Source organism: Rhipicephalus microplus, chromosome X (genome assembly GCF_043290135.1).
Source record: "Rhipicephalus microplus isolate Deutch F79 chromosome X, USDA_Rmic, whole genome shotgun sequence".
Classification (NCBI taxonomy): Eukaryota; Metazoa; Arthropoda; class Arachnida; order Ixodida; family Ixodidae; genus Rhipicephalus; species Rhipicephalus microplus.
In genome coordinates this window covers 19,945,522-19,966,493 of record NC_134710.1, presented here as the reverse complement: position 1 = coordinate 19,966,493, position 20,972 = coordinate 19,945,522, and the positions used below count along the sequence as shown (strand labels likewise).

Below are 20,972 nucleotides of genomic sequence, written 5' to 3'. Positions count from 1 at the left end.
TCACGTTCAACTCTTAAGGGTGAAGCTTAAGCGTCTTCCAATTTTCGCTGTGGCAAATTACCTGCTACTTATTGCTCATTGTCAAATGATCAAACATTTAAATTGAGTTAAGTATGAATTATATTTGTATAAAGCAACCTTCGGATATTAAATATCCTAATAGTTCCTCATTTCTACACAAATTGAAATATCTACTTCTGGATAGTACATCTGGTAAAAAAGTTTTACATTATCAGGTGTTTCAGGCCCTGCTGACCTTAACTATTTTGAATAAATAAAGAATAAAGAAGAAACTAGAATCTAGAGTGGTTAGTCGCAAATTGGAGCAGTGGGCAGTATTTTCTACCCACTGTAAAAAAAAAAATCTGGCTACTGTTATCCGAGAAATCACGTGGGCTGTAAAACAAAACGGGAATGGAGTTGTGCTTGCTGAGGCAACAAAGTGCAACTCTATGCTGCTTGTCAGCCTAGGAGATCAGTTGTGGCAAGATTCCCAACTTAAAAGAATTCATAAAAAATAAAACAGGAAATTTATGGAGTGCTTGAAGCTGAAATTTCATTAAAAACTGTGCACGCGACCAGATTGTTTGTTTCGTTTATTCACTTTGCCTTGGAAATGGAAGAATTGTGGTCTTTCATTTCAAATCATCTAAAGTGGCTAGCTAATGGGACACTGGCTGGCCGAACACCTTTTGTTCACAATGTTTTTCCTCTGTGTGTTACCTTCGAGCACATATTCTCCATGGCTAGCATGGCTGATTATGTTTCACATACCAGTTGTTGCAGTAGCTTGAGAAAAAAATGACATTGTTGCTGTTTGTGTCGGTTCTACTACCACCACAATCTTGTGTTTAGTTGTATGCTCTGTTGAAAAGTTTCAGAACTTCATCAATTGGGTGCTTCAGCAAGCAAACGCAAGACTTTATTTTGATAGTCATACCAGGCTCCGTGTTTCTGTAGTATATTACGTAATGTGGTTCCCAGAATCAAATCATTTAATTAAAGGGGCTCTTTAGAAGTGGTAGCACACACTGTCTGTGATAGTACCATACTCATGGACAAATTGTTCTTGAAAGTGCAATTCCACAATTAGTGAGTGAACAGCAATGTTCACCATTTGAAGCAGGTGGTCAAACTACTTCTTGTTTGCAGCTGACTTTGCGGGAATGGCATCTGTTGCATTGCCTGTTGCTGCGGGCAAAATTGCTCAAACATGGCTTATACTTTATTGAATGCCTGAACATTATAGCATAGAAGTTGAATGCTTGATATGTCAATTATCGATCCCTTCTGCGACATCTATGATTGCAACAAAATCGTTCATAACAGTCCCCTTGCTTTTCACTTTCTTCCCTCAGTTTTCAATCTTTTTGCTTATATTCAAACAGAACCAAATATTCAACTACAGTAGACTCCCGTTAAGGCATTGAAGGGACCATGGTCATTTGTTGAGTCTTATCGGTTTATCAGAAACTTATCTGCTCATCAGTTCGGCTTATCAGAAGTGCCCCCAAAGAAGAAATGTTAGCATGCCAAGTGCATCCAAATATGCTGCTTGAAAACACTGAATGGAGTAAACTTACAATGGGGGAGGAAAAAAAAAAAGGAAAAACATTTATTTGGTCAGCTTGATAAAAACTAAGCCTTCTAAGTATTTACTTAAATCTGACGAGCACTCGATTTTGCCACTTCATAATAAATATACTTATCAATGAATTACTACCACATTTTAACAATAAAACTGTAGCACGACTCTATTTTGACAATTAGAAAAAGAAAAAGAGCGGGAGACAAGGATAATTTTCAAATGGAAAATTTATTCTGGCTGTTCGCTTTTTGTGAGCCTGTCTTTTTGACTTTGATATCACTTTTTGATATGCCTTTATTACATGCTGTTACCTCGACAAAGCCAATATACGCCGAGTTAATTAAGCAAGTTTGCAAGCTTTTCTTCGAGGTTCGAATATTTTTTTAATTTCAGCATGCAGTAACTTTTCCTGATTGACGTGCAGCTGAAGATCTCTGCTTGCCCTACTCACGGTCACAAAGCCTTAAGCACACAAAGAAAGACACGACACAGCTATATTTAGTGCGTAAAATCAACTTCCTTTGTTGTGTACCTATGAAAATGGCACATCACAATTTGCATTTACTGGGAAGAGGTACAACGTGCACAGGCTTTATGAGAAACAATGTAAACTGACCACAACGTCTGCTAAGTTATCATTGTGTGAACTGATCCCTCTGGTGGGAGTGCTAGCACTGCAGTGGTTTCAGTTTCATATGTGATTATAATGCACACACAGTTTTTTTGCTACTGCTTCCCTTTCATTTGGCTTTCTTTAGCCCCCTTCCCTTGCATTTTCCCTTTAGCCGAGCTCGTGTTCTTCCGTCCTTCATTGAACTCCTGTTGGGGAACTAAAGAACGTGGAGAGAATACAAAGGGACGCGATGGCTTTAGGGTCCCTGTATTTAGGCCTGCTAGGTGACTTGCCTTAAATGGATTTTTTCATTGGCGTCGAGTCTGAGAAATTTCTGAACACTTTTTGTTGCTTTCTTTGTTGATAAAGCCAGCTCTTTTTTCACCTACAGGCGAGGGGTGAGGGAGATACAGCTTTATATGCTGACTTGTTGTTCTACTCATCTCGCTTCCTTCATCCCAGTCTCGATTTGCTTTGAATAATTGTGCCAGGAAGTTTCCCCCCCCCCCTTTTTAAAATTTTTTTCCCTCTCATTCACCTGAATGCCCCACCAAGACTACATTGTTCATTGTGCAGAATTGCCATCATTATTCGTCACTGCGAGAGTTTGTGTTAACAGGAGAAGCCTGTTACAAGGTTTGGATTAAGAACATTTTTTTTTTGTATTGGGCCTATGGGAAACAAAACATACATTCTCGTGTTGTTTGGCTTGAGCAAGAATCAGTCTTAAGAGAGTTCATCCTAACTGGATTTTACTGTATATTGAATACTAGTCAGTCCTTGGATGGTACATGTATTGGATAGCAAAGACTGATCTGCATTTGAAAAAATGAAATGTTCAAGCTCTCTTGGTTTTTATGTAGTCATCTAATCGGTCAGCAGCAGCCTTACAGGCAATGATTGTGTTATGACTTTGCCATTCAGGTGTGGTACTAACTGCTTTCTTGCATTTATTATCAATGTGTTGACTCATGCAAATTGGTTGTCATATCTGTAATTTTCGTCTACTTACCAGGCTTTGCTTGAGGCCCATGATATTATAGCAAGAAAGGACTTCCTGCCATCGCTCACAGAAGCTATCTATGAAGCTGAAGAAGATGAAGAGACCATAAAGATAGTCCAGCTTGTGAAAAGCAACGAGCCACTAGTAAGCTCAAAGTACCCTTTTTTTTCTAATATTACCCAGAGGAGATGCCAACCGCTTCTTCCGGCATCCAAGCTGTTGCATAGTCAGAGGGATAAAAAATTATATTATTTTATTCTTGTTGTGAAGGCTGTGGGCACACATGCAACAAGGGAGGAGGAGGGGGGGGTGGTGCTAAGGAAAATTTTTCTCAGTCAGGCCACTTTTGATGTGATTTCACATTGAATTACTTCCTTGACATGAGAACTAAGTGTATGCATTTGAAGGTTGTGTTAGTTTCATATTGCAGTGATGTATTGACAGAGCCTATATGAAACTTGTTAAAAAAAAGTGATGATTTTCGGCATTAGCCATTGATTAAAGTAGTTTGTAAGCTTGTGTAGGAGCATAGGAGAGATTCTTTTCTATATCCAAAAGTGAGAACATGCACAACATTCAGCCTGTCAGAGGCGGTGGTCTTCATAGGTGTGCAAAGACTTCTATTAATAGCCAGGGACCAAATACCGTATTTACTCGCATAATTTGCGCACTTTTTTTTGCGATTTTGACGCCTTGAGAAAGAGGAACGCAAATTACGCTGGGATTTCACGAATGCATACGAAATATTGGGCCACACTCCTAACGTGCACAGTATATATATTTTAATAAAGAATAAATGAATTGAAGCATAAACGAAGTGTATTTGTTAGTTTGAAAGAATTAGCACGTACTTTAACCAGTCAGATCCGGTCACATGCGGTCTAGCGGGAATCGCTGATCGCGAAGTCTGATTGGGAATAATCGGCGCGGCTGCTGCCACTACCCTCCCGAAGCGCATCGTCCTCGGTTCTATCGAGCGTGTTTGATCGCCCCATTTTCGACTACCCCATTTTCTTGAAGCTCTTTCAATAATGCTGGGAAAAACGGCGATACCGGAAGAACTAAGCATCTGCACATATTTGTGTAATTTCAAAATAATTGAAAAGGCCTCCTTCAGTGGCAGGAAACTTGCAATAACGAGCGCGCACTCTTCTGCTTTCTCGTGTACCGATCGCGCCAGTTGTCACATTGAAGTACATTGCCTTGAATTGCTTTGTGGCGGCGGCACGCTTCTCGTTTTCTTCGCCGAAATATACAACAACAAGCTTCAATTTTACTGCTTATATAATCACTGTAGCACATTGCAAGGTAACAGTCAAAACGCGTCGGCTGGATGGCCAAACCTAAACTTCCGAAATCGTCCAGGCATGTGTTGCAGCGCGGACGCAGAGAACGAGGGCAACAGTTGCTGCGACAGGCCCTCGCTTGCCTCCAATGCAGAAAGTCGTCCGTGCTGCGACACTTGCCATTATCGCGGTGGTATAAATTGGGCAAACACCCGAGTATTTTCGGCGACCCGTCTACAGGTTTGTGTTTGGGTGCGGTATTCTAGGGGCCCTAGCTCAGGGGAAGTCCTTGGAAGAAAGTACGTCGCACTCGCAGCCTGTTTGACTGCGCTCGTCTGCTCGGCGAAGCGCGCACCCGGCCGAATCATCGAAACGTCAAAAGGGTCAGGGAGCGCGAAATATGCGAGTAAATTTTTTTTTTTGCGAAAATCTGACAAAATATTGGGGGTGCACAAATTATGCGTGTGAATATGGTAATCACTGCAATGCGGTAATCAACACGGTAAACATTTCTTGGAATGTAGCTGCAGGGGTGGATGGCTGCCGTTGTCATCAAAAACCTGCATGGCCATAAATGCGCACATTCAGCAATGATGAGGCAGGTCTGACTGACTGACTGACCTGGGGCAGACTTGGCAACTCCACTTACTTGATTGGAAAGGCAGAAGGGGCTGGGGTGCGGTGCCCTTGCCACCACTGCAGGTGTGCCTATGGTGGGGTAGGCATCGGAAGTGCTAGAATTAAGGTTGGTGACAATGCACTGCATTTCTTTTGTAAAGGTCTACTAGTGAGCCTCTTCCTCCCTTTGTAGTGCAATATATTATATGCAAGCAAAGGGTTTGTTCAACTTCCACTGGTTGCTCACAGCTGTAACATGAATTATATTGCTCTCTTTTATATGCAGGGTGCCACCATTAAGTACAATGAAATTGCTAAAGCAATCACTATTGCAAGAATCATGCATGGAGGAGCTGCTGACAGAAGTGGTGAGAAAAAATATTTGAAAACGTACGATGTCTGCACCCTCATATACTTAGGTCGGCAAAAAAATTGGAACTCATTCTGACTGACTCAAAATAAGTTTAGCTCTGAGGTTTCACTCGGATACAAAATCACCGAAATTTTTCTCAACTGGATTTGTTCAGACTCAGAATCACTGTCCCCCCCCCCCCCCTTTTTTTTGGAATGATCTCGCATAGACTCAAACTCACAAACATATGTCATATTTTTTTTTAAATGTGCCTAGTGAACTTTAATTAAAGTGAAGAAAAACACCTCTTTCTATTTGTTAAACATTTCAAAAGCTGAAAAGAAAAATTTAGAAAAATAAAGGGACACAAGGGAAACAATGTACAAAAATCGTTTTCAGACATAAACATCATGAAACACAACCAAATTCACCAGAAAGCCAGCTCAAATGACCAGAAAAAGAAAAATCAACATAACAGTACTATGATTAGGTGGTAAGATGAGCATGAAAAAGATCCTGAAATTTGCTAAGATTGTGTTCGGTGGCAATGTCTGATGGTAGTGTGTTCTACTTGGTTATTGTGCGTGGCAAAAACAAATGAGGATAATGTGAAGACTGGCAGTTTAAATGTTTGACTTTATATGTGTGATCACTACGGGGGAAGATAGCTAACGGTGACTGGAAGAATTCATCAGGGAGAGAATCATGATGATAAAGTTTACGGAATAGTGATAACCTAGAAATGTTTTGGCAAAGCGCTAATTTTCCCAATTCAGCTTTCTTGTTTAATGAGGTCACACTACTGTAGTGGGAGTAATGAAAGAATGAATCGCCCAACACGGTTCTGCAGGGCTTCCATGTTATCGATGATATATATTTGTTGTTGGTCCCAGATGGCAGATGCGTATTCTAATTTTGTATGGAGCAACGTTGTGTGTGCTAGTTTAACATGCAGCGGGGCTTCTTTTAAATTATGTTTCAGGAGTCCAAGGGTGCGTTAGCAGAGGCAAGGGTAATATTAATGTGTTTGATCCATGATAAGTTTGACTGCAGATTGATGCCAAGGTATTTGTATGTGATGGTGAGTTCAAGAGTACTGTTGTCAAGGTAGTTCGTGGTCGGTATGCGTTGCTTATTAGTAAAAGACATCAGCTTAGTTTTTGAAATGTTCAATGGCATTAACCAGTCTGAATACCATGTTTTTATGGTCTCTAAATCAGTGTGTAAAAATTGATCTGTTTGACGTGTTACTCGTCGGTAAAGCACACAATCATCGGCAAATAATCTAATTTGTGATGCCACAGAAATGAATAAATCATTAATATATATTGAAAATATTAAAGGTCTAAGCACACTGCCCTGAGGAACTCCAGACAATACATCAGCAAAACATGAGTCAAAATCAGATGCAAACTGAATTTGCGAAGAGAGAAAAATCCATGATCCATGCAATTATTTCAGGGTGAACGTTAAGTCCAGAAAATTCGAGCAACGACTTCTGGTGTGAAATGTGATCAAATGCCTGTGAAAAGCCTAAAAATATGGTGTTAACTTGAAAACCAGCGTCTATCAGTTCAACTGTGATATTTCTAACCCCTGTGTCACTTTGTGTACTTTGCGTCCGGCACGTTTCATTTGCGCAAGCAGGATGAACACATGAACAAGTGTAGCATAAACACAACTTTCATTACACACGGACTATAAAAAGCGCACAGGAAAAAAGAGAAACATATGAGACTCGACAAATATCTCAATGTCCAATGGCCAAACTACTAGCGTCCCTCACACCGCGTCCATTAACGTTGGTTTGAACTGGAGTGGCTTACGCTCACCGTCGAACGCTGTCACAAAGTCGTCGCTTGGTGCGTCTCTCAGCGGCAATGTTGTGAGGCGCTCTCCCGGCAAAGCCCGTTGCTGGCCAGGAGACGCGTGCCGGCAGGCACTTCTGGCACCTCCAGTCTCCTATGGCCCATGAGCAGTTGGCGGGGCGTACATCGGCTGCGAGCCCGGGCTCGTTGAAAGTTGAATGGGTCAGCTTACCGCGCAGTTGGCCAGCTGGATGCCTGAGCATGAAGACGGCAGTTCGCCGAGGTAGAAGCTGTCAATGACTGGGGCAAAACCCCGATAGCCCAGGCAATCAGCCGTCTTCTCCGCCCTGGCCAACGTTCTCCCATGAGCGCGCTCGTCCAATCTGGCGTGACGACGCGCACTTCTTGCTTCTTCTTAGCCTACTCCCCGTGTTTTCTTCTCGAATTTCTTCCATTACTTCTCTTGTTTTTCTCTTCTTTTTTTTCTTCTCTTGTTATCCCTGGCACCCTATTTGTTCCTGGTTCTCCTCCTGTCTCTTAAGGGTTACTGGCACCAAATTTCGTGGCCAAGATAGCCTGCGAGATCGATTCCCGTGAACATGTGTATATTGTCTGCGAAATATCAACAGTGAATATAGCTTGGAAGCTATTTTACAGCACTTTGGAAGTTTGAATTTTGAAGGTATTGACACCATCACAAGGAACCTCATGAAGACCCCCTTACTTTCCTCACGTCACCACGCTGCACTCAATGAAACAATTCATGATGATGTCATAGCCATTATTTTTCTTGTTGCTTTGCTTCCAGCAGTCTATACTTCTCGCAGCTGGCTTTGAGTGCGTGGCCCGGTGCATGTGTTAAAAGTTTTGTAATTTGCAACACTGAAGTCCTGTTTTCTGTTCGAAAAAACTTCTTGATGCGGACCATGCGGAAGTGTCAGTTCTGTGTGCTGACGTGGTCGAGAGCTGTACACTCTGGGTGGCGATAGTTGCACCCGGCGGCTTGTCGTTTTTGAGCTCTCTCAAACTGAAACTGGTTGATAATGAGGAGCCTGTAATTATTTGTCATGTGCTACAGCAAACGATGTGCTGTGTTATGACTAACAGGCTTCGAGGAACACACTACAGCAAAAAAACGCAAAGGCAGTTTTTTTGTCTGTACGCTTTTATGGTTACACCTATCATTTTCGTTTTTCCATCACTCGCTGTGTCGTCCTCAATTTAAGGTGAGCCCTCTTTTTAAGCCTGCAGGAGTTCAGGTTTCTGCTTCGTAGGTAAGTACCAGTAACATGCAAATGTTATAGACCTTCTTCTTGAGGGATAGCGGTAGACTTCCATTCATGATTTCAGAATGCTTGCCGACCCTGCCGTGGTGGTATAGTGGCTAAGGTATTCGGCTGCTGGCCCACAGGTCACGAGATCGAATCCCGGCTGTGGCGGCTGCATTTTTGATGGAAGCGAAAATGCTGTAGGCCTGTGTGCCCAGATTTGGGTGCATATTAAAGAACCCCAGGTAGTAGAAATTTCCAGAGCCCTCGACTACGGAGCCTCTCATAATCATATGGTGGTTTTGGGATGTTAAACTCCACATATCAATCGAGAATGCTTGCTGAATGTGCTCCACCCTATTCTTATTCTTCTAGCTATTTCACTCTCGTGATTTGGCTCTGCAGTTACTACCAGTGTCTCACTGCCTATCTCAAAGCACTGTTCTCTTCCAATATTGTTGCGCATTACTTTAGTTTATTGCATATTAATTTTCAGACCTGCTCTTCTGCTTTCAATGTACAGATCAGTAATCATGAGCTGTAATTCATCTCTTGAGTTACTCATCAATGCCATGTCATCAGCGAATCACAGGTTACTAAGGTTACTGAGATATTCTTCATTAACTCTTATCCTTAACTCTTCCCAATCTAAGGCCCTCAAAACCTATAAACATGTGGCGAATTGCATAGGAGAGATCGTGTCTGTCTTGCTTACACGTCCCTTCTTTATTGGGATTCTGTCACTTTTTTATGGATGACTATGATAGCTGTGGATCCACTGTAGATTTTTTTCAGTATGTTTGTATAGGCTTTGTCGATGTCTTGATTCGACAGTGCCTGAAAGACTGCTAATATATCTGCAGAATCAAATGCCTTCTCGGAATCTATGAAGTTTATGTACAGGGGTTGATTGTATTCTGTGCATTTTTTTACCTGGTTGATAGTATGAATATGGTCCATTGTGGAGTAGCTAATATATCTGAAGAATCAAATGCCCTCTCGGGATCTATGAAGGTTATGTACAGGGGTTTGTTGTATTCTGCGCATTTCTCTACCTGGTTGATAGTTAGTATGAATAAGGTCCATTGTGGAGTAGCCTGTACGAAATCCTGCTTGGTCTTTTGGTAGAGTGAACTCTGTCTTCTTAATTCTATTAGTTATGTTTGTGAATAGTTTGTAGACGATGGAAGTAACCTGGCCGGCCTGCAATTTTTCAAGTCTTTGACGTCCTCTTTTTTGCCCCGCCACGGTGGTCTAGTGGCTAAGGTAGACGGCTGCTGACCCGCAGGTTGCGGGGTCGAATCCCGGCTGCAGTGGCTGCATTTTCGATGGAGGCGAAAATGCTGTAGGCCTGTGTGCTCAGATTCGAATGCATATTAAAGAACCCCAGGTAGTGAAAATTTCTGGAGCCCTCCACTACGGCGTCTTTTATAGTTATATGGTAGTTTTGGGACGTTAAACCCCAAAAATTATTATTGACGTCCCCTTTCTTACGGTATAATATGATGGCATTCATCCAATATTCTGGTACTTTCCCCACCACAAGACATCTTGTGTAAAGGGTGGCCAGTTTATCTAACACAATCCCACAAGCATATTTCAAAAGGTCTGATGCTACCTTATCCTCACCAGCTGCTTTGTCTCTTTGCATTCCCTCTAGGACTGACTTTACTTCTCCTGTCATTCTTGGTGGGATGTCAGATTCCTCTAGGCTATTACTGCTTCTTAAGATATCATCCTGGTTATCTTGGCTGTTGTACAAATCGCTGTAGAACTCCTCCACTACCTCAACTATCCTATCTATATTTGGTGTGACTAGGCTTTTCTTGTCCCTTAATGTATACATCTAATTTTTGCCTTATGTTTTATGTCGGCTATCTCACGCCTATTGATTAACTTGAAATCTCCTCCAGCTCCATTTTGTCTGGTGTGTTTGAGGCTTTCATGGTTTCATCTCTATTTTCGAAGTTTTCTGTTTTCTGGGTTATTTTGGTAGTGCTCTAGTATTAATTGTACTCCTGAGTTCTATTGCTCACTTGTAAATGATACTAGGTAGCCGGATTATCATTCACAGTGTCAACACTAATGTCCCTTTCCTCTGTTAGAGCCACAAATTGTTTCTGAAGCGAAACATTGATTGTCTGTACTTTCTCTCTCAGCATTAGCTCGTTAACTGGTTTGCGTATCTGTCTTTGCTGTTGTTTCTCGAGTCTAGCTGAATTCGAGCCCTTATTATTCTATGGTCACTGCATTGGATCTTGCCAACCACTTCCACATCCTGTGAATGCCTGGGTGTGCACACAGAATGAAGTATATTTCATATGTAGTTTTGTCATTAAGACTCTTCGACATCCACTTGCAGTTAGCCCGTTTTCTGTAGAAGGTATTCAAGAGTCACAGGATTATTAAGTTTTGCGAATTCTACTAGTAGCTCCCCTCTGGCATTTCTAAAGCTGATGTCGTATTCCCCGCTGCATGGCCTCTAGCCTGTGTCTTGCCTACCTTGGCATTTAGTCGCCCATCAGTATGGTATGCTGTGTCTTTACGTTATTAATTGCTGATTATACATCCTCGTGGAAGCGTTCCACCAAGTGATCATGGTTGGATGTTGGCGCATAGGCCTGTACCATCATCTTTTACCTCTTATTAACCTAATTACGATACTTGCCACCTTTTCACTAACAGTGATGAAAGTGCTGGTCTAATTGCTCTATGCTACTCCAAACACCATTTTTTGTTAGGAATTGCTCCAAATTTGCTCCGAAATGGCACTGAGAGAATGAGAAGGACTAGCTTTTATTGTTTGATCTGCTCATAAGTCCTAAAGAAACTGAAAAGAAACTGTATACTATATGATCCCCCTTTGCTACTAGTGTGCAGCATTGTCGGCTCCGATCTCATTTGTGCGACAAGAACTGGCGTACTATGCATATAGGTCATTTGGCAGGTTTTTTTTTCTTCCCAACTAGACTTGCAAGGTGGTGTGGTGAAATGTGAAAATGAGCAGGATTGATTTAACTCAAACCGATTATCTACTGTTTATTTTGCAATAGTTGCGCAGGACTGCGGTTACTTCTAAAATGTGATGCTCAGCTTTACCTGTATGGTTTAATTTCTGCTACAAATACTAGTGTTTTAATTAAATCACTCATTTCACAGCCTATTTTTGACAACCAGCCATCATTTTGTTTGCTTCTTCAAATTTACATCGATTGATATCAGTGAAATATATTTAATAATAAATATTGTTAGACAGTAGCAGCGTTGGAGTCTCGACGGCGTTTATTAGACTGAATCGCCTGATCAACCCTTCGTACGAAGACGACGTTTTTCGTGATGATGATTATATAAAGATGAAGAAGATGAAGGTCAAACGTCAATATTGTGCTTACACTAATTTCCCCCTCGCGCGGAAGCGGCCAATCAGGCCGCTGTTTATGACGGTGGTGTACGGCGCACGAATGGTTTTAAGCGTGACACGTGAACAACCTCCGTACCACGAGAACGGCTGTCGGAAGCCATGACAACAGGGGTTACTTGATAGTTAACAGGAGACGTCTGCTCGACTATAGCGTAGGGGCCGATGAAACGTGAGTGAAACTTATCACACAGCCCGGGAACCCGCGTTGGGGTCCACAACAGTACTTTGTCTCCAGTATTGAAGTGAACTACGTGGTGGACGCCGTCGTAGCGAGTCTTCCGCTCTTGTTGGCTTGCCTGTGTGTTGAGGTGGGCGCGTCGGCAACAATCGGCCAGGGGAGCGATTAAGTGCTCCCTCGATGACGATGACGAGTTCACAGGGACGTCGAAAAAGGAGATGTCGAGCGGAGATGTTGGTTGACGGCCATAGACGAGAAAGAATGGGGAATAGCCCGTAGTGCGCTGCGTAGCGGTATTGTACGACGAGAAAGAATTGGGAATAGCCCGTGGTGCGCTGCGTAGCGGTATTGTACGCAAAAGTCACGAATGGCAGGATGCTATCCCAGTTAGTGTGGTTGGCGTTGATATACATAGATATCATGTCGGTCAAAGTTCGATGGAAGCGCTCTGTCAGGCCGTTAGTCTGGGGATGGTAGCTGGATGTCGTCTTATGAATCGTATTACATGCGTGGAGGACTTGTTCGAGTAGTTTCGAGAGAAATGCCTTGCCGCGATCGCTCAATAAGATGCGTGGTGCACCATGTCTTAGAAAGATTGCCTCCAGAAAAAATGTGGCAATGTCCTCTGCTGATCCTGAAGGAAGTGCAGCTGTTTCGGCGTACCTTGTTAAGTGGTCAACTGCTGTGACAATCCAGCGCTTGCCGCTAGCTGATATTGGTAGCGGTTCGTAGAGGTCAATGCCAATGACATCAAAAGGAGCGTCAGGACACGGAAGAGGCTCTAGAAGACCGGCCGGGGAGAAAGTGGGTCGCTTGCGGCGTTGGTATAGCGAGCATGACGCAACATATCGCGCTACGCAGTTGGAAAGGCCAGGCCAGGCAAAAAGACTGCGGATGCGTTCATAGGTTTTTTGAAAACCGAGATGACCAGCCTTGGGGTCATCGTGAAACGCCTCTAAAATCTGCGCCCTTGGGAAACGAGGAGCAACAGGAACCCAGCGCTGTCCTTTGGGGTGGAAGACAAAGCGGTAAAGGATTGAGTTTTCAGTCTTGAAGTTCCGCAGCCGTCGATGGGCGCGAGCGTTGAGAGGACGAGAGGAGCCTTGAAGGCGCTGCATTATAGAGCGACAGTAAGGGTCGCTGCGTTGGTGCGATGCAAACGTCTCGTTGTTGAAGGTAGAAAGAAAATCGACAGCGGCGAGTGAATGAACTGACGGAGACACTTTGATGGGTTCACTCACAGTTGGCGACAGGCCAGGAGTGCCTGATGAGGATTGTAAAGGACAGCGGCTAAGGGCATCGGCATCGTTGTATTTCTTGCCGGATTAGTAGATAACGTCAAGCTCGTATTCTTGGAGACGAAGTATCCAGCGACCGAGACGTCCAGACAAATTCTTCAACGTCGACAGCCAGCACAAAGCGTGGTGGTCAGTGATGACGGTAAAGTGGCGGCCATGAAGATATGGTCGAAACTTCTGGATGGCCCAGACACCGGCGAGACACTCCTGCTTGGTGATGGTGTAGTTTTTCTCTGCTGCTGTGAGGGTGCGACTTGCGTATGCGATCACACGTTCGTCATAACATTCTGTTTGTTGCAGAAGTACAGCGCCGAGTCCGTGTCCGCTGGCATCGGTATGGAGGAGAGTGGGTGCGGCGTTATCGAAACGACAAAGCACTGGCTCAGACGTGAGGGCACGTTTCAAGGTGTCAAAAGCCATTTGGCATTCGTCCGACCATACATATGACGCTCCCGATAAAAGGAGTTGGTGAAGTGGCGCAGCAATGGTGGCGAAGTCTCGTATAAAGCGCCGGAAGTACGACGCAAGGCCAAGAAAGCTTCCGAGCTCTTTGACGCGTTGAGGCACCGGGAAGTGAAGAACGGCGGCAATCTTGTCGGGATCAGGCCGTATTCCATCTTTGCTGACGAGATGTCCGAGTACTTTAATACTTTTGCTAGCAAAGTGGCACTTCTTGGTGTTGAGCTGAAGGCCAGCAGCTGCGATACACGTCAGAACTTCATTTAGGCACTGCAAGTGCTGTTCGAATGTTGAAGAAAATATGACAATGTCGTCAAGGTAACATAAGCATGTTTTCCACTTAAGGCCCCGCAATACAGTATTCATCAGTCGTTCAAACGTTGCTGGCGCATTGCAGAGGCCGAAAGGCATGACGTTAAATTCGTAAAGTCCGTCGGGTGTGGCAAAGGCAGTTTTTTCCTTGTCATCCTCGTGCATTGGAATTTGCCAATAGCCGGAGCGCAGGTTAAGGCTAGAAAAATATTCCGCTCCTTGTAAGGATTCTAAGGCATCATCAATGCAAGGCAAGGGATATACGTCTTTTCTGGTTACTTTGTTTAATGCGCGGTAGTCAACGCAGAATCGCACCGAACCGTCTTTTTTTCTTACGAGAACGACAGGTGACGACCAAGGGCTTGAGGAGGGGCGAATGATGTTTTGCTTGAGCATATCAGCAACGTGCTTGTCGATGATCTCGCGTTCGCTGGAAGAAACACGGTATGGTCGACGTGTGTATGCGATGAGCCACCGCAGAAGTCTGGCTTAGAGCAGTGGAATGTACGTCGAAAGAAAATTTACGCTTGGACAACTACGCCAGTAGTTCGTCTGCTTGCAGGGGAGTGAGATCCGTGCTGATGGCATTGACGAGAGCCATAGTAGGTGGAGCATCTGTTGGTATTGAACGTGATTCCACCAGACTAGTATCCGAAACCACTACAGAGATAGGTTGTGTGTTCATGCTGGAAACTACAACAGTGTCCTTAGTCAGCAGAATCGGCTCATTGGTGATATTCAGTACTGCGGGAAATGCGGTGCCGTTGGAGAAGCGGACAAGACTCGATGAAAGTGCAATCCCTCTGGATAGACAACGGGCTGATGGACTGACTAGGACGTCACCGTGGTCAATGGAGTCGGACATAACTGTGATAACGTGCTCGTGGTTAGGTGGCACAAGGAAGTCATTGGCTGTTCGTAGCCAGTCACGTGATAATTTCGGAGAAATATCATCCGTCTCTCGCATATGTATGAGTCGTTGTCGACAAGAGATGGAAGCAGCAGCATGAGAAAGTCCCATCCTAAAATAAGCATAAAAGCACAAGAAGCCAGCACGGCAAACTGAATATGATGCCGGATCCCATCAATGAAAACTCTAACGGTGCACTGTGCTGATGGCCGTATCTGCGAGTCATTTGCGCTACGTAAGAGAGTGCCAGTATAAGGTGTGGTAACCTTACGTAGACGAGTACACAAATCCGCATGAATAACAGAAATAGCAGCCCCCGTGTCCACCAATGCCTGAACTGGTATCTCTTTGGCATACACTAATAACAAGTTGGCTGGGCCCTCTGAAAATCTTGGTGTTTGTTCGAGCGATGCAGCTTTCCCTCAAAAAACTGCACCAGCTAGTTTTCCGAGTGGTAGTCAGAAGTAGGTACAGCCGGTCTCAGAGGAGATGTTGAGCTTCGTAGAGGTGAAGGGGACCGGCGGCGTCCGGGATAGCAGGGGCGAGGTGCGGCGAGTGGAGAAGTCGAAGAGAAGGAACGTGTCGTAGGGCGTCGCTGGTACTGGTTCGGGGATGGCTCCAAATCCCTTTCGTAAACAACGTAGCCACGGCGTTCGTCCTGTTGGTGCTTGCGGCAAAATCGTGAAATATGGCCCCAAATGCCACAATAGTAACATATTGGGCGAGGCGAGCGCCAGGGGGCGTAGTGTGCTGGAGCTCTCACAGGCGCTGGTACTGGCGCTGGGACAGGCGAGTGTGGTGCAAATGCTGCTACGTTGAACTGCGCAGGAACAGTATGCACGTGCTGAACCAAGGCAGGTGGCATGGCAGCGACTTGCGCATACGTCATGGGTGGTGTTGCTGGCGCTGTAGTGTTCAATGGGAGAGTGCCAGCCATGGATGAGAGCTCCTCTTTGATGATGTCGTGCAGACCAGCAGATTGAGAGTGAGGCCGAGGGGCGGGTGCACATGACAACCCTTGCGCTTGAAGTTCCTCGCGAATCAGAGTGCGAATCAGCGCACGCAAATCCGCATTCAAGGAAGACCGGCTGTCACTGGCGTTTGGGTAGTCTGGGTGCAATCGAATGGTCTGGAGTTTATCAAGATGCTGACATGTCGTGATGACGTCCTCAACGGTGGTAGGGTTTTTAACAGCCAGAGCATTAAACGCGACATGGCCTATCCCTTTGATGATGTGGTGAACACGATCAGCTTCTGTCATCGCCGAGTTCACGCGGTGGCAAAGGGCAAGGACGTCTTCAATGTACGAAGTGTACGTCTCCCCGGGAAGTTGGGCACGCCCATCGAGCTTTCGTTTCGACACTTCGGAATGGATGTTCGGTCTTCCAAAAATGCTACGGATTTGTTGAGCAAAAGTAGGCCAATCTGGGAAGCTTCTCTCACCACGTTTTCGCGACATCGGACAGATAGAAGGCGACGTGACGAAGTTTTTGAGGCTCATTCCATTGGTTATAAACACTGGTCATGTCGTATTATTTTAGCCATACCTCGACGTCGTCGCGTAGAAGACCACAGAAGATGGGTGGGTCGCGCTGCCGGGCGTTCACGATCCACGCAGGAATGGTTTGTTGGACAAGGATGCTGGATGTTCCAGGCAGCGGCTCTTGAGCCATGACAGCGGACGGGGGAAGCAAGCGGCGGCCTGAACGAAGCTCCAGGGGAACGTGACGTCGGAGAGGACTTGTGGATCGAAGCACCTCCATCACTCTGTAAGACAGTAGTAGCGTTGGAGTCTCGACGGCGTTTATTAGGCCGAATCGCCTGATCAACCCTTCGAACGAAGACGTTTTTCGTGATGATGATTATATACAGATGAAGAAGATGAAGGTCAAACGTTATCAATATTGTACTTACAATATTAATGTTCAAGATGTTTCGACAATGCTTTGAGCTCCTGTTGGTGTATGGCAAATTTTTTATTTGCTTCTAAAACACCGATAGCTGCTCAAACATTTTTTGTGCTCCGAAAAAAACGTATGTCTGCTCCAAAAGAGTACTTTTTCTGCTCCAAAGTGTGCTTCAAAAAGTGAAAAGTCTATTTCATCACCGCACTAATGCTATAGTATTCTATGTTGTCAGCTATATTTTTATGGATAAAGAACCCCACCCCTGGCTCTCCCGTCAACTAAGCCACGGTAGCATAGGATGTGTCCGTTCTTTAGCAGCATTGCATAAGCTTCATGTGTCCTCCAAATTTTGCTGAGCCCTATTACGTTGCATTCAACACCCACTAATTCCTCGAATAACACAGCAAGGCTTGCCTCACTAGATAACATTTTAGCATCAAACGTAGCCAGGCTCAGGATTCTAGTGGGGACATGTCCGGATCCAAAGAATCTTAGCTCCCTCTGTTGCGTCGCAGGTCTGACTGCCGCTTTGGTCTGTTGCTTCGCAATCATTGGGGACTGAGGACCGAGGGTTAATTGGTGTGTTCATAAAAACGGAGAGGCTAGCAAGTTGGTACTGATTCATTAAGGCGTTTTCATGTTGGAGCTGCTTAGTAATTATACAATATATTTTTTTAACCACAATAGCATCACATTATGAGTTATATCAGGCCAAGTTTTGTTTTGAAAATTGCAATTTGTCAAATGCTCGGTTATGGTTTTATATGTGTGGTCTGAACCCTCATAGGCTTAATTTACTATTTAACTTGTCGTCTAAGCAGGAAAGTTTTCACGGAAGTCGAGCCATTACTGTTCCAGAGCTCCATAATCCTGATCTTTCATTTATAGTAGCACACACAACGTGCATGTTTGCTGGCCAATTGGTCACTCACTGCACCTACCCATCAGTCCTTGCAATAGCATCAGTGCCCTCAAACACTTGCTAAAGACGGCTTTTCATGCCTTGCTCCATCAATACTTACAGAAAGTGACTCTTTCTGTGCAGGTCTTATTCATGTTGGTGATGAAGTCCATGAAGTGAATGGAGTTAGTCTGAAAGGCAAGGCACCACATGATGTTGTCAGCATTTTGGTGAGCACAGTTTTCTTAAATGGAATGGCATTGCTCATCTGTTGTATGCCCATGTTTATCTTTTACATACTGTATTAACCTGTTAGGTATCAAACTTTTTCACCTAATGCAACCTCTCAGGGTCACTTTTTTATTGAAGAGACACTAATTTTTGTTCTGCCTTAGAAAGATTTTGGGTTTGAAAAGGACATGCTGATTGGTTGAAAAATTCAGTGTGGTTCATTGGGCTCTAATATGGTGGTAATAAGACGTTCAACCCCAACAATTAATATTACACATAGCTGTTGCACAATTTAGCCTGGTGTTTGCCAAATGCATTAATGGACAAATCCTGCTTCCGAAGTGTTGTGAAAGGGTGCTACATCTGCTCTGAATGGTCCTTCTGGCTGCTTCAAACTTGCTCAAAAAGGTTTTTCTGGATGATACAAGCCTGCTACAAAATGCACTCTTGCTTGCTCCCAGGACTGCTCCCAAACTCATGTAGCCTGTTCTATCACTGTTCATTCCACACCCATCGAAGTATGACTGCTGGGGCCAGTAATTGAACATACATGCAAAAATGCTTACATGTAAGCATGGTAGAATTTCTCTGGGAATTTAGGTGGTCGACACGCAATCATATGATGACATCGCGAAATTACGCAACATTATAGATTGGCCAGACTTATTTACCCCCCTGGGCACGAATCTCCATTTTTTTTAATTGCGACAAATACTTTCCTTTAAGGCATACTATTTTTGCGAGTATGTTTGTTAAATGTGTGCCGTTAGGCCGGTGCTGTGTATGAAGTGGTGTCTTGTGGAATGTGTTGTCATGTATCCAGCGGTTGTAACTGGCTGTGTCGCTGTAGCAAAGGTCGGCTTGAAAGAGGTGACGGGAGCGTTCTGGCTGCAACCCTTTACATGTCCATATAAGGTGGTATGCATCTGCTTGCATTGCTGGAGTGGGACAATATGGACACGTATCACCAACTCGTAAATGTGACCAGTTCCATGATAATGTAATGGACGGTGTAAGGGCCACCCCTGCCCGACGGCTCCTAAGCACAACTTCCTCCTGCCTAGTAAGTTGAGGTGGGAGAGAGCAGACACACGGTAGAATGAGAGCACGTGTATATTGCCGGAGAACATTTTTACGGGTATGGAGCAAGTTAAGGGGCTGAGGTGGAAGGGGAATGGCTGGAAGGTCCATGTCTGGAGGGCAGTGCACCTGCTGGTCAGCAGCATGTTGTGTGGGGTCGCAACATGGCCTTAAATCCAATGTACTTTTACGCAAGTAGCTGTACTATGGTTCAGGTTATGAATCTCCTTGCAGATCTTCATTACCTTGTGTACTTTCTTGAGCTCCTTAATAGCTCCTAAGAAATTAGTCTATATGTCAATCTGCTTAATTGTAGGCAGCTTAGAGGTGGCATTCTGGATTGCATGATGTATGGCTTGAAGTTTCATCACAAGAGGAGTGGCTTCCATGGATAGACCATGCTGGTGGACACTGGCAAAATTATGTGTAGTACTAGGGAATGATGTCCTTCTGCAGTCTTGTAGGATAGCAGCTATATAGTAGGCTTGTGCGAATATTTGAATGCTTCGAATATTCGAACGCTTCGAATATTCGAACGAATAGGTGAGTACTCGAATTCGCTTCGTTTCGATTTTAAATTATCGAATATTTTCGAAGTATTCGCAATAAACAAAAAATGGTACAATAGTCTGCCTGTAAAGGTGGTTTCACTGCAATGTAGTAATGCCAAGCCGTGAAAGCACCTACTCAGGAGAAATTTCCTTTGCCACGAAGCCCTCCTTCAGATTTAAAGGGGCCCTGCAACACTTGCTGAGCATGGTCAGAAAACGCTGTCCATCGGTAGTAGAGGCTACCGAGAACACGCGAGGCAAGTATTATTGCGCAGCACGCGGCCTGAAATTCACAATAAATTTTCAAAGCTTAAAATTTCTCTCTTCCCTCAGCAAATAACACTACAAGCTCAAAAATCACTTGTCACAGCCAAGAAAGAAAATACGGCTCTGGTCACAGTCACTGGCTGATTTAAGCATGGCGCGCTCGTCGTTATCGGACCACCGCGTGAGGCCACCGCTTGTCCACAAGTACGTGCACGATCGCACTGAAAGGCCTTGTATTCGAAGTAAAAAGAGAGAGAAAAGATGCTCAAGGTTGCTAGGCGCTCATGACGTTTTTTTTTCTATTCTCGTGCCATCCTTCGCTACTTAGCTTCCAGATCTTTTGAAGGGTTGAGAATGGAGAATGTAATTGCAGCATGCAACAAATTTTTGGAACTCCGCTCGTACTGGACCGATTCTAGAAACTTTGCGGCGGTAAATTTGTGAGGCGACAAGCATGTTTACTGGCTCCATGGATACTTGAAAATGTGTTGCAGGGCCCCTTTAAAGGAACATGTTACCCTCAAATCAATCCATTTTATTAAGTTTGTTATGATGGTTTATATGATTTAAGTATAATAAATTTTAAAACGTTATGTATCTTACAGGTTATCACTCGGATCCTACCAAAACTACTAATCAAGGTTGTTTCGAGTTCCTTTCAACGAAAAAAAAAAGGCATTTGCATAGAGCCCCTATTTCAATTCAAAAGAAATATTGTGCAGGTTAGTTAGGTTATGATAAATATTCCCTATTTTTATATGTCATACATACTATTCGAATTCGATTCAAAATTATTCGACCAAAATCACTATTCGTTTCAACTTCGCTTCGACCCTGATATTCACTATTCGCACAAGCCTAGTATATAGTTTGCAGGTATTATCGCGTGGGGCCTCGATGATGGAGCGTTCGTGACTTGTA

General features: G+C 44.1%; 1 protein-coding gene across 4 annotated transcripts in view; it reads left to right on the top strand.

The window, feature by feature from the left end:
* Positions 1–20,972, top strand: part of metro (membrane palmitoylated protein 7-like protein metro) — a 105,119-nt gene that overhangs the window by 30,054 nt on the left and 54,093 nt on the right. For all 4 annotated transcript variants that reach the window (XM_075881914.1, XM_037426638.2, XM_075881913.1 and 1 more), the window contains 3 exons: positions 3,217–3,348; positions 5,395–5,476; positions 18,067–18,152. In XM_075881914.1, coding sequence (XP_075738029.1) covers positions 3,217–3,348; positions 5,395–5,476; positions 18,067–18,152 — 300 coding nt within the window. The remainder of the gene's footprint in view (positions 1–3,216; positions 3,349–5,394; positions 5,477–18,066; positions 18,153–20,972) is intronic.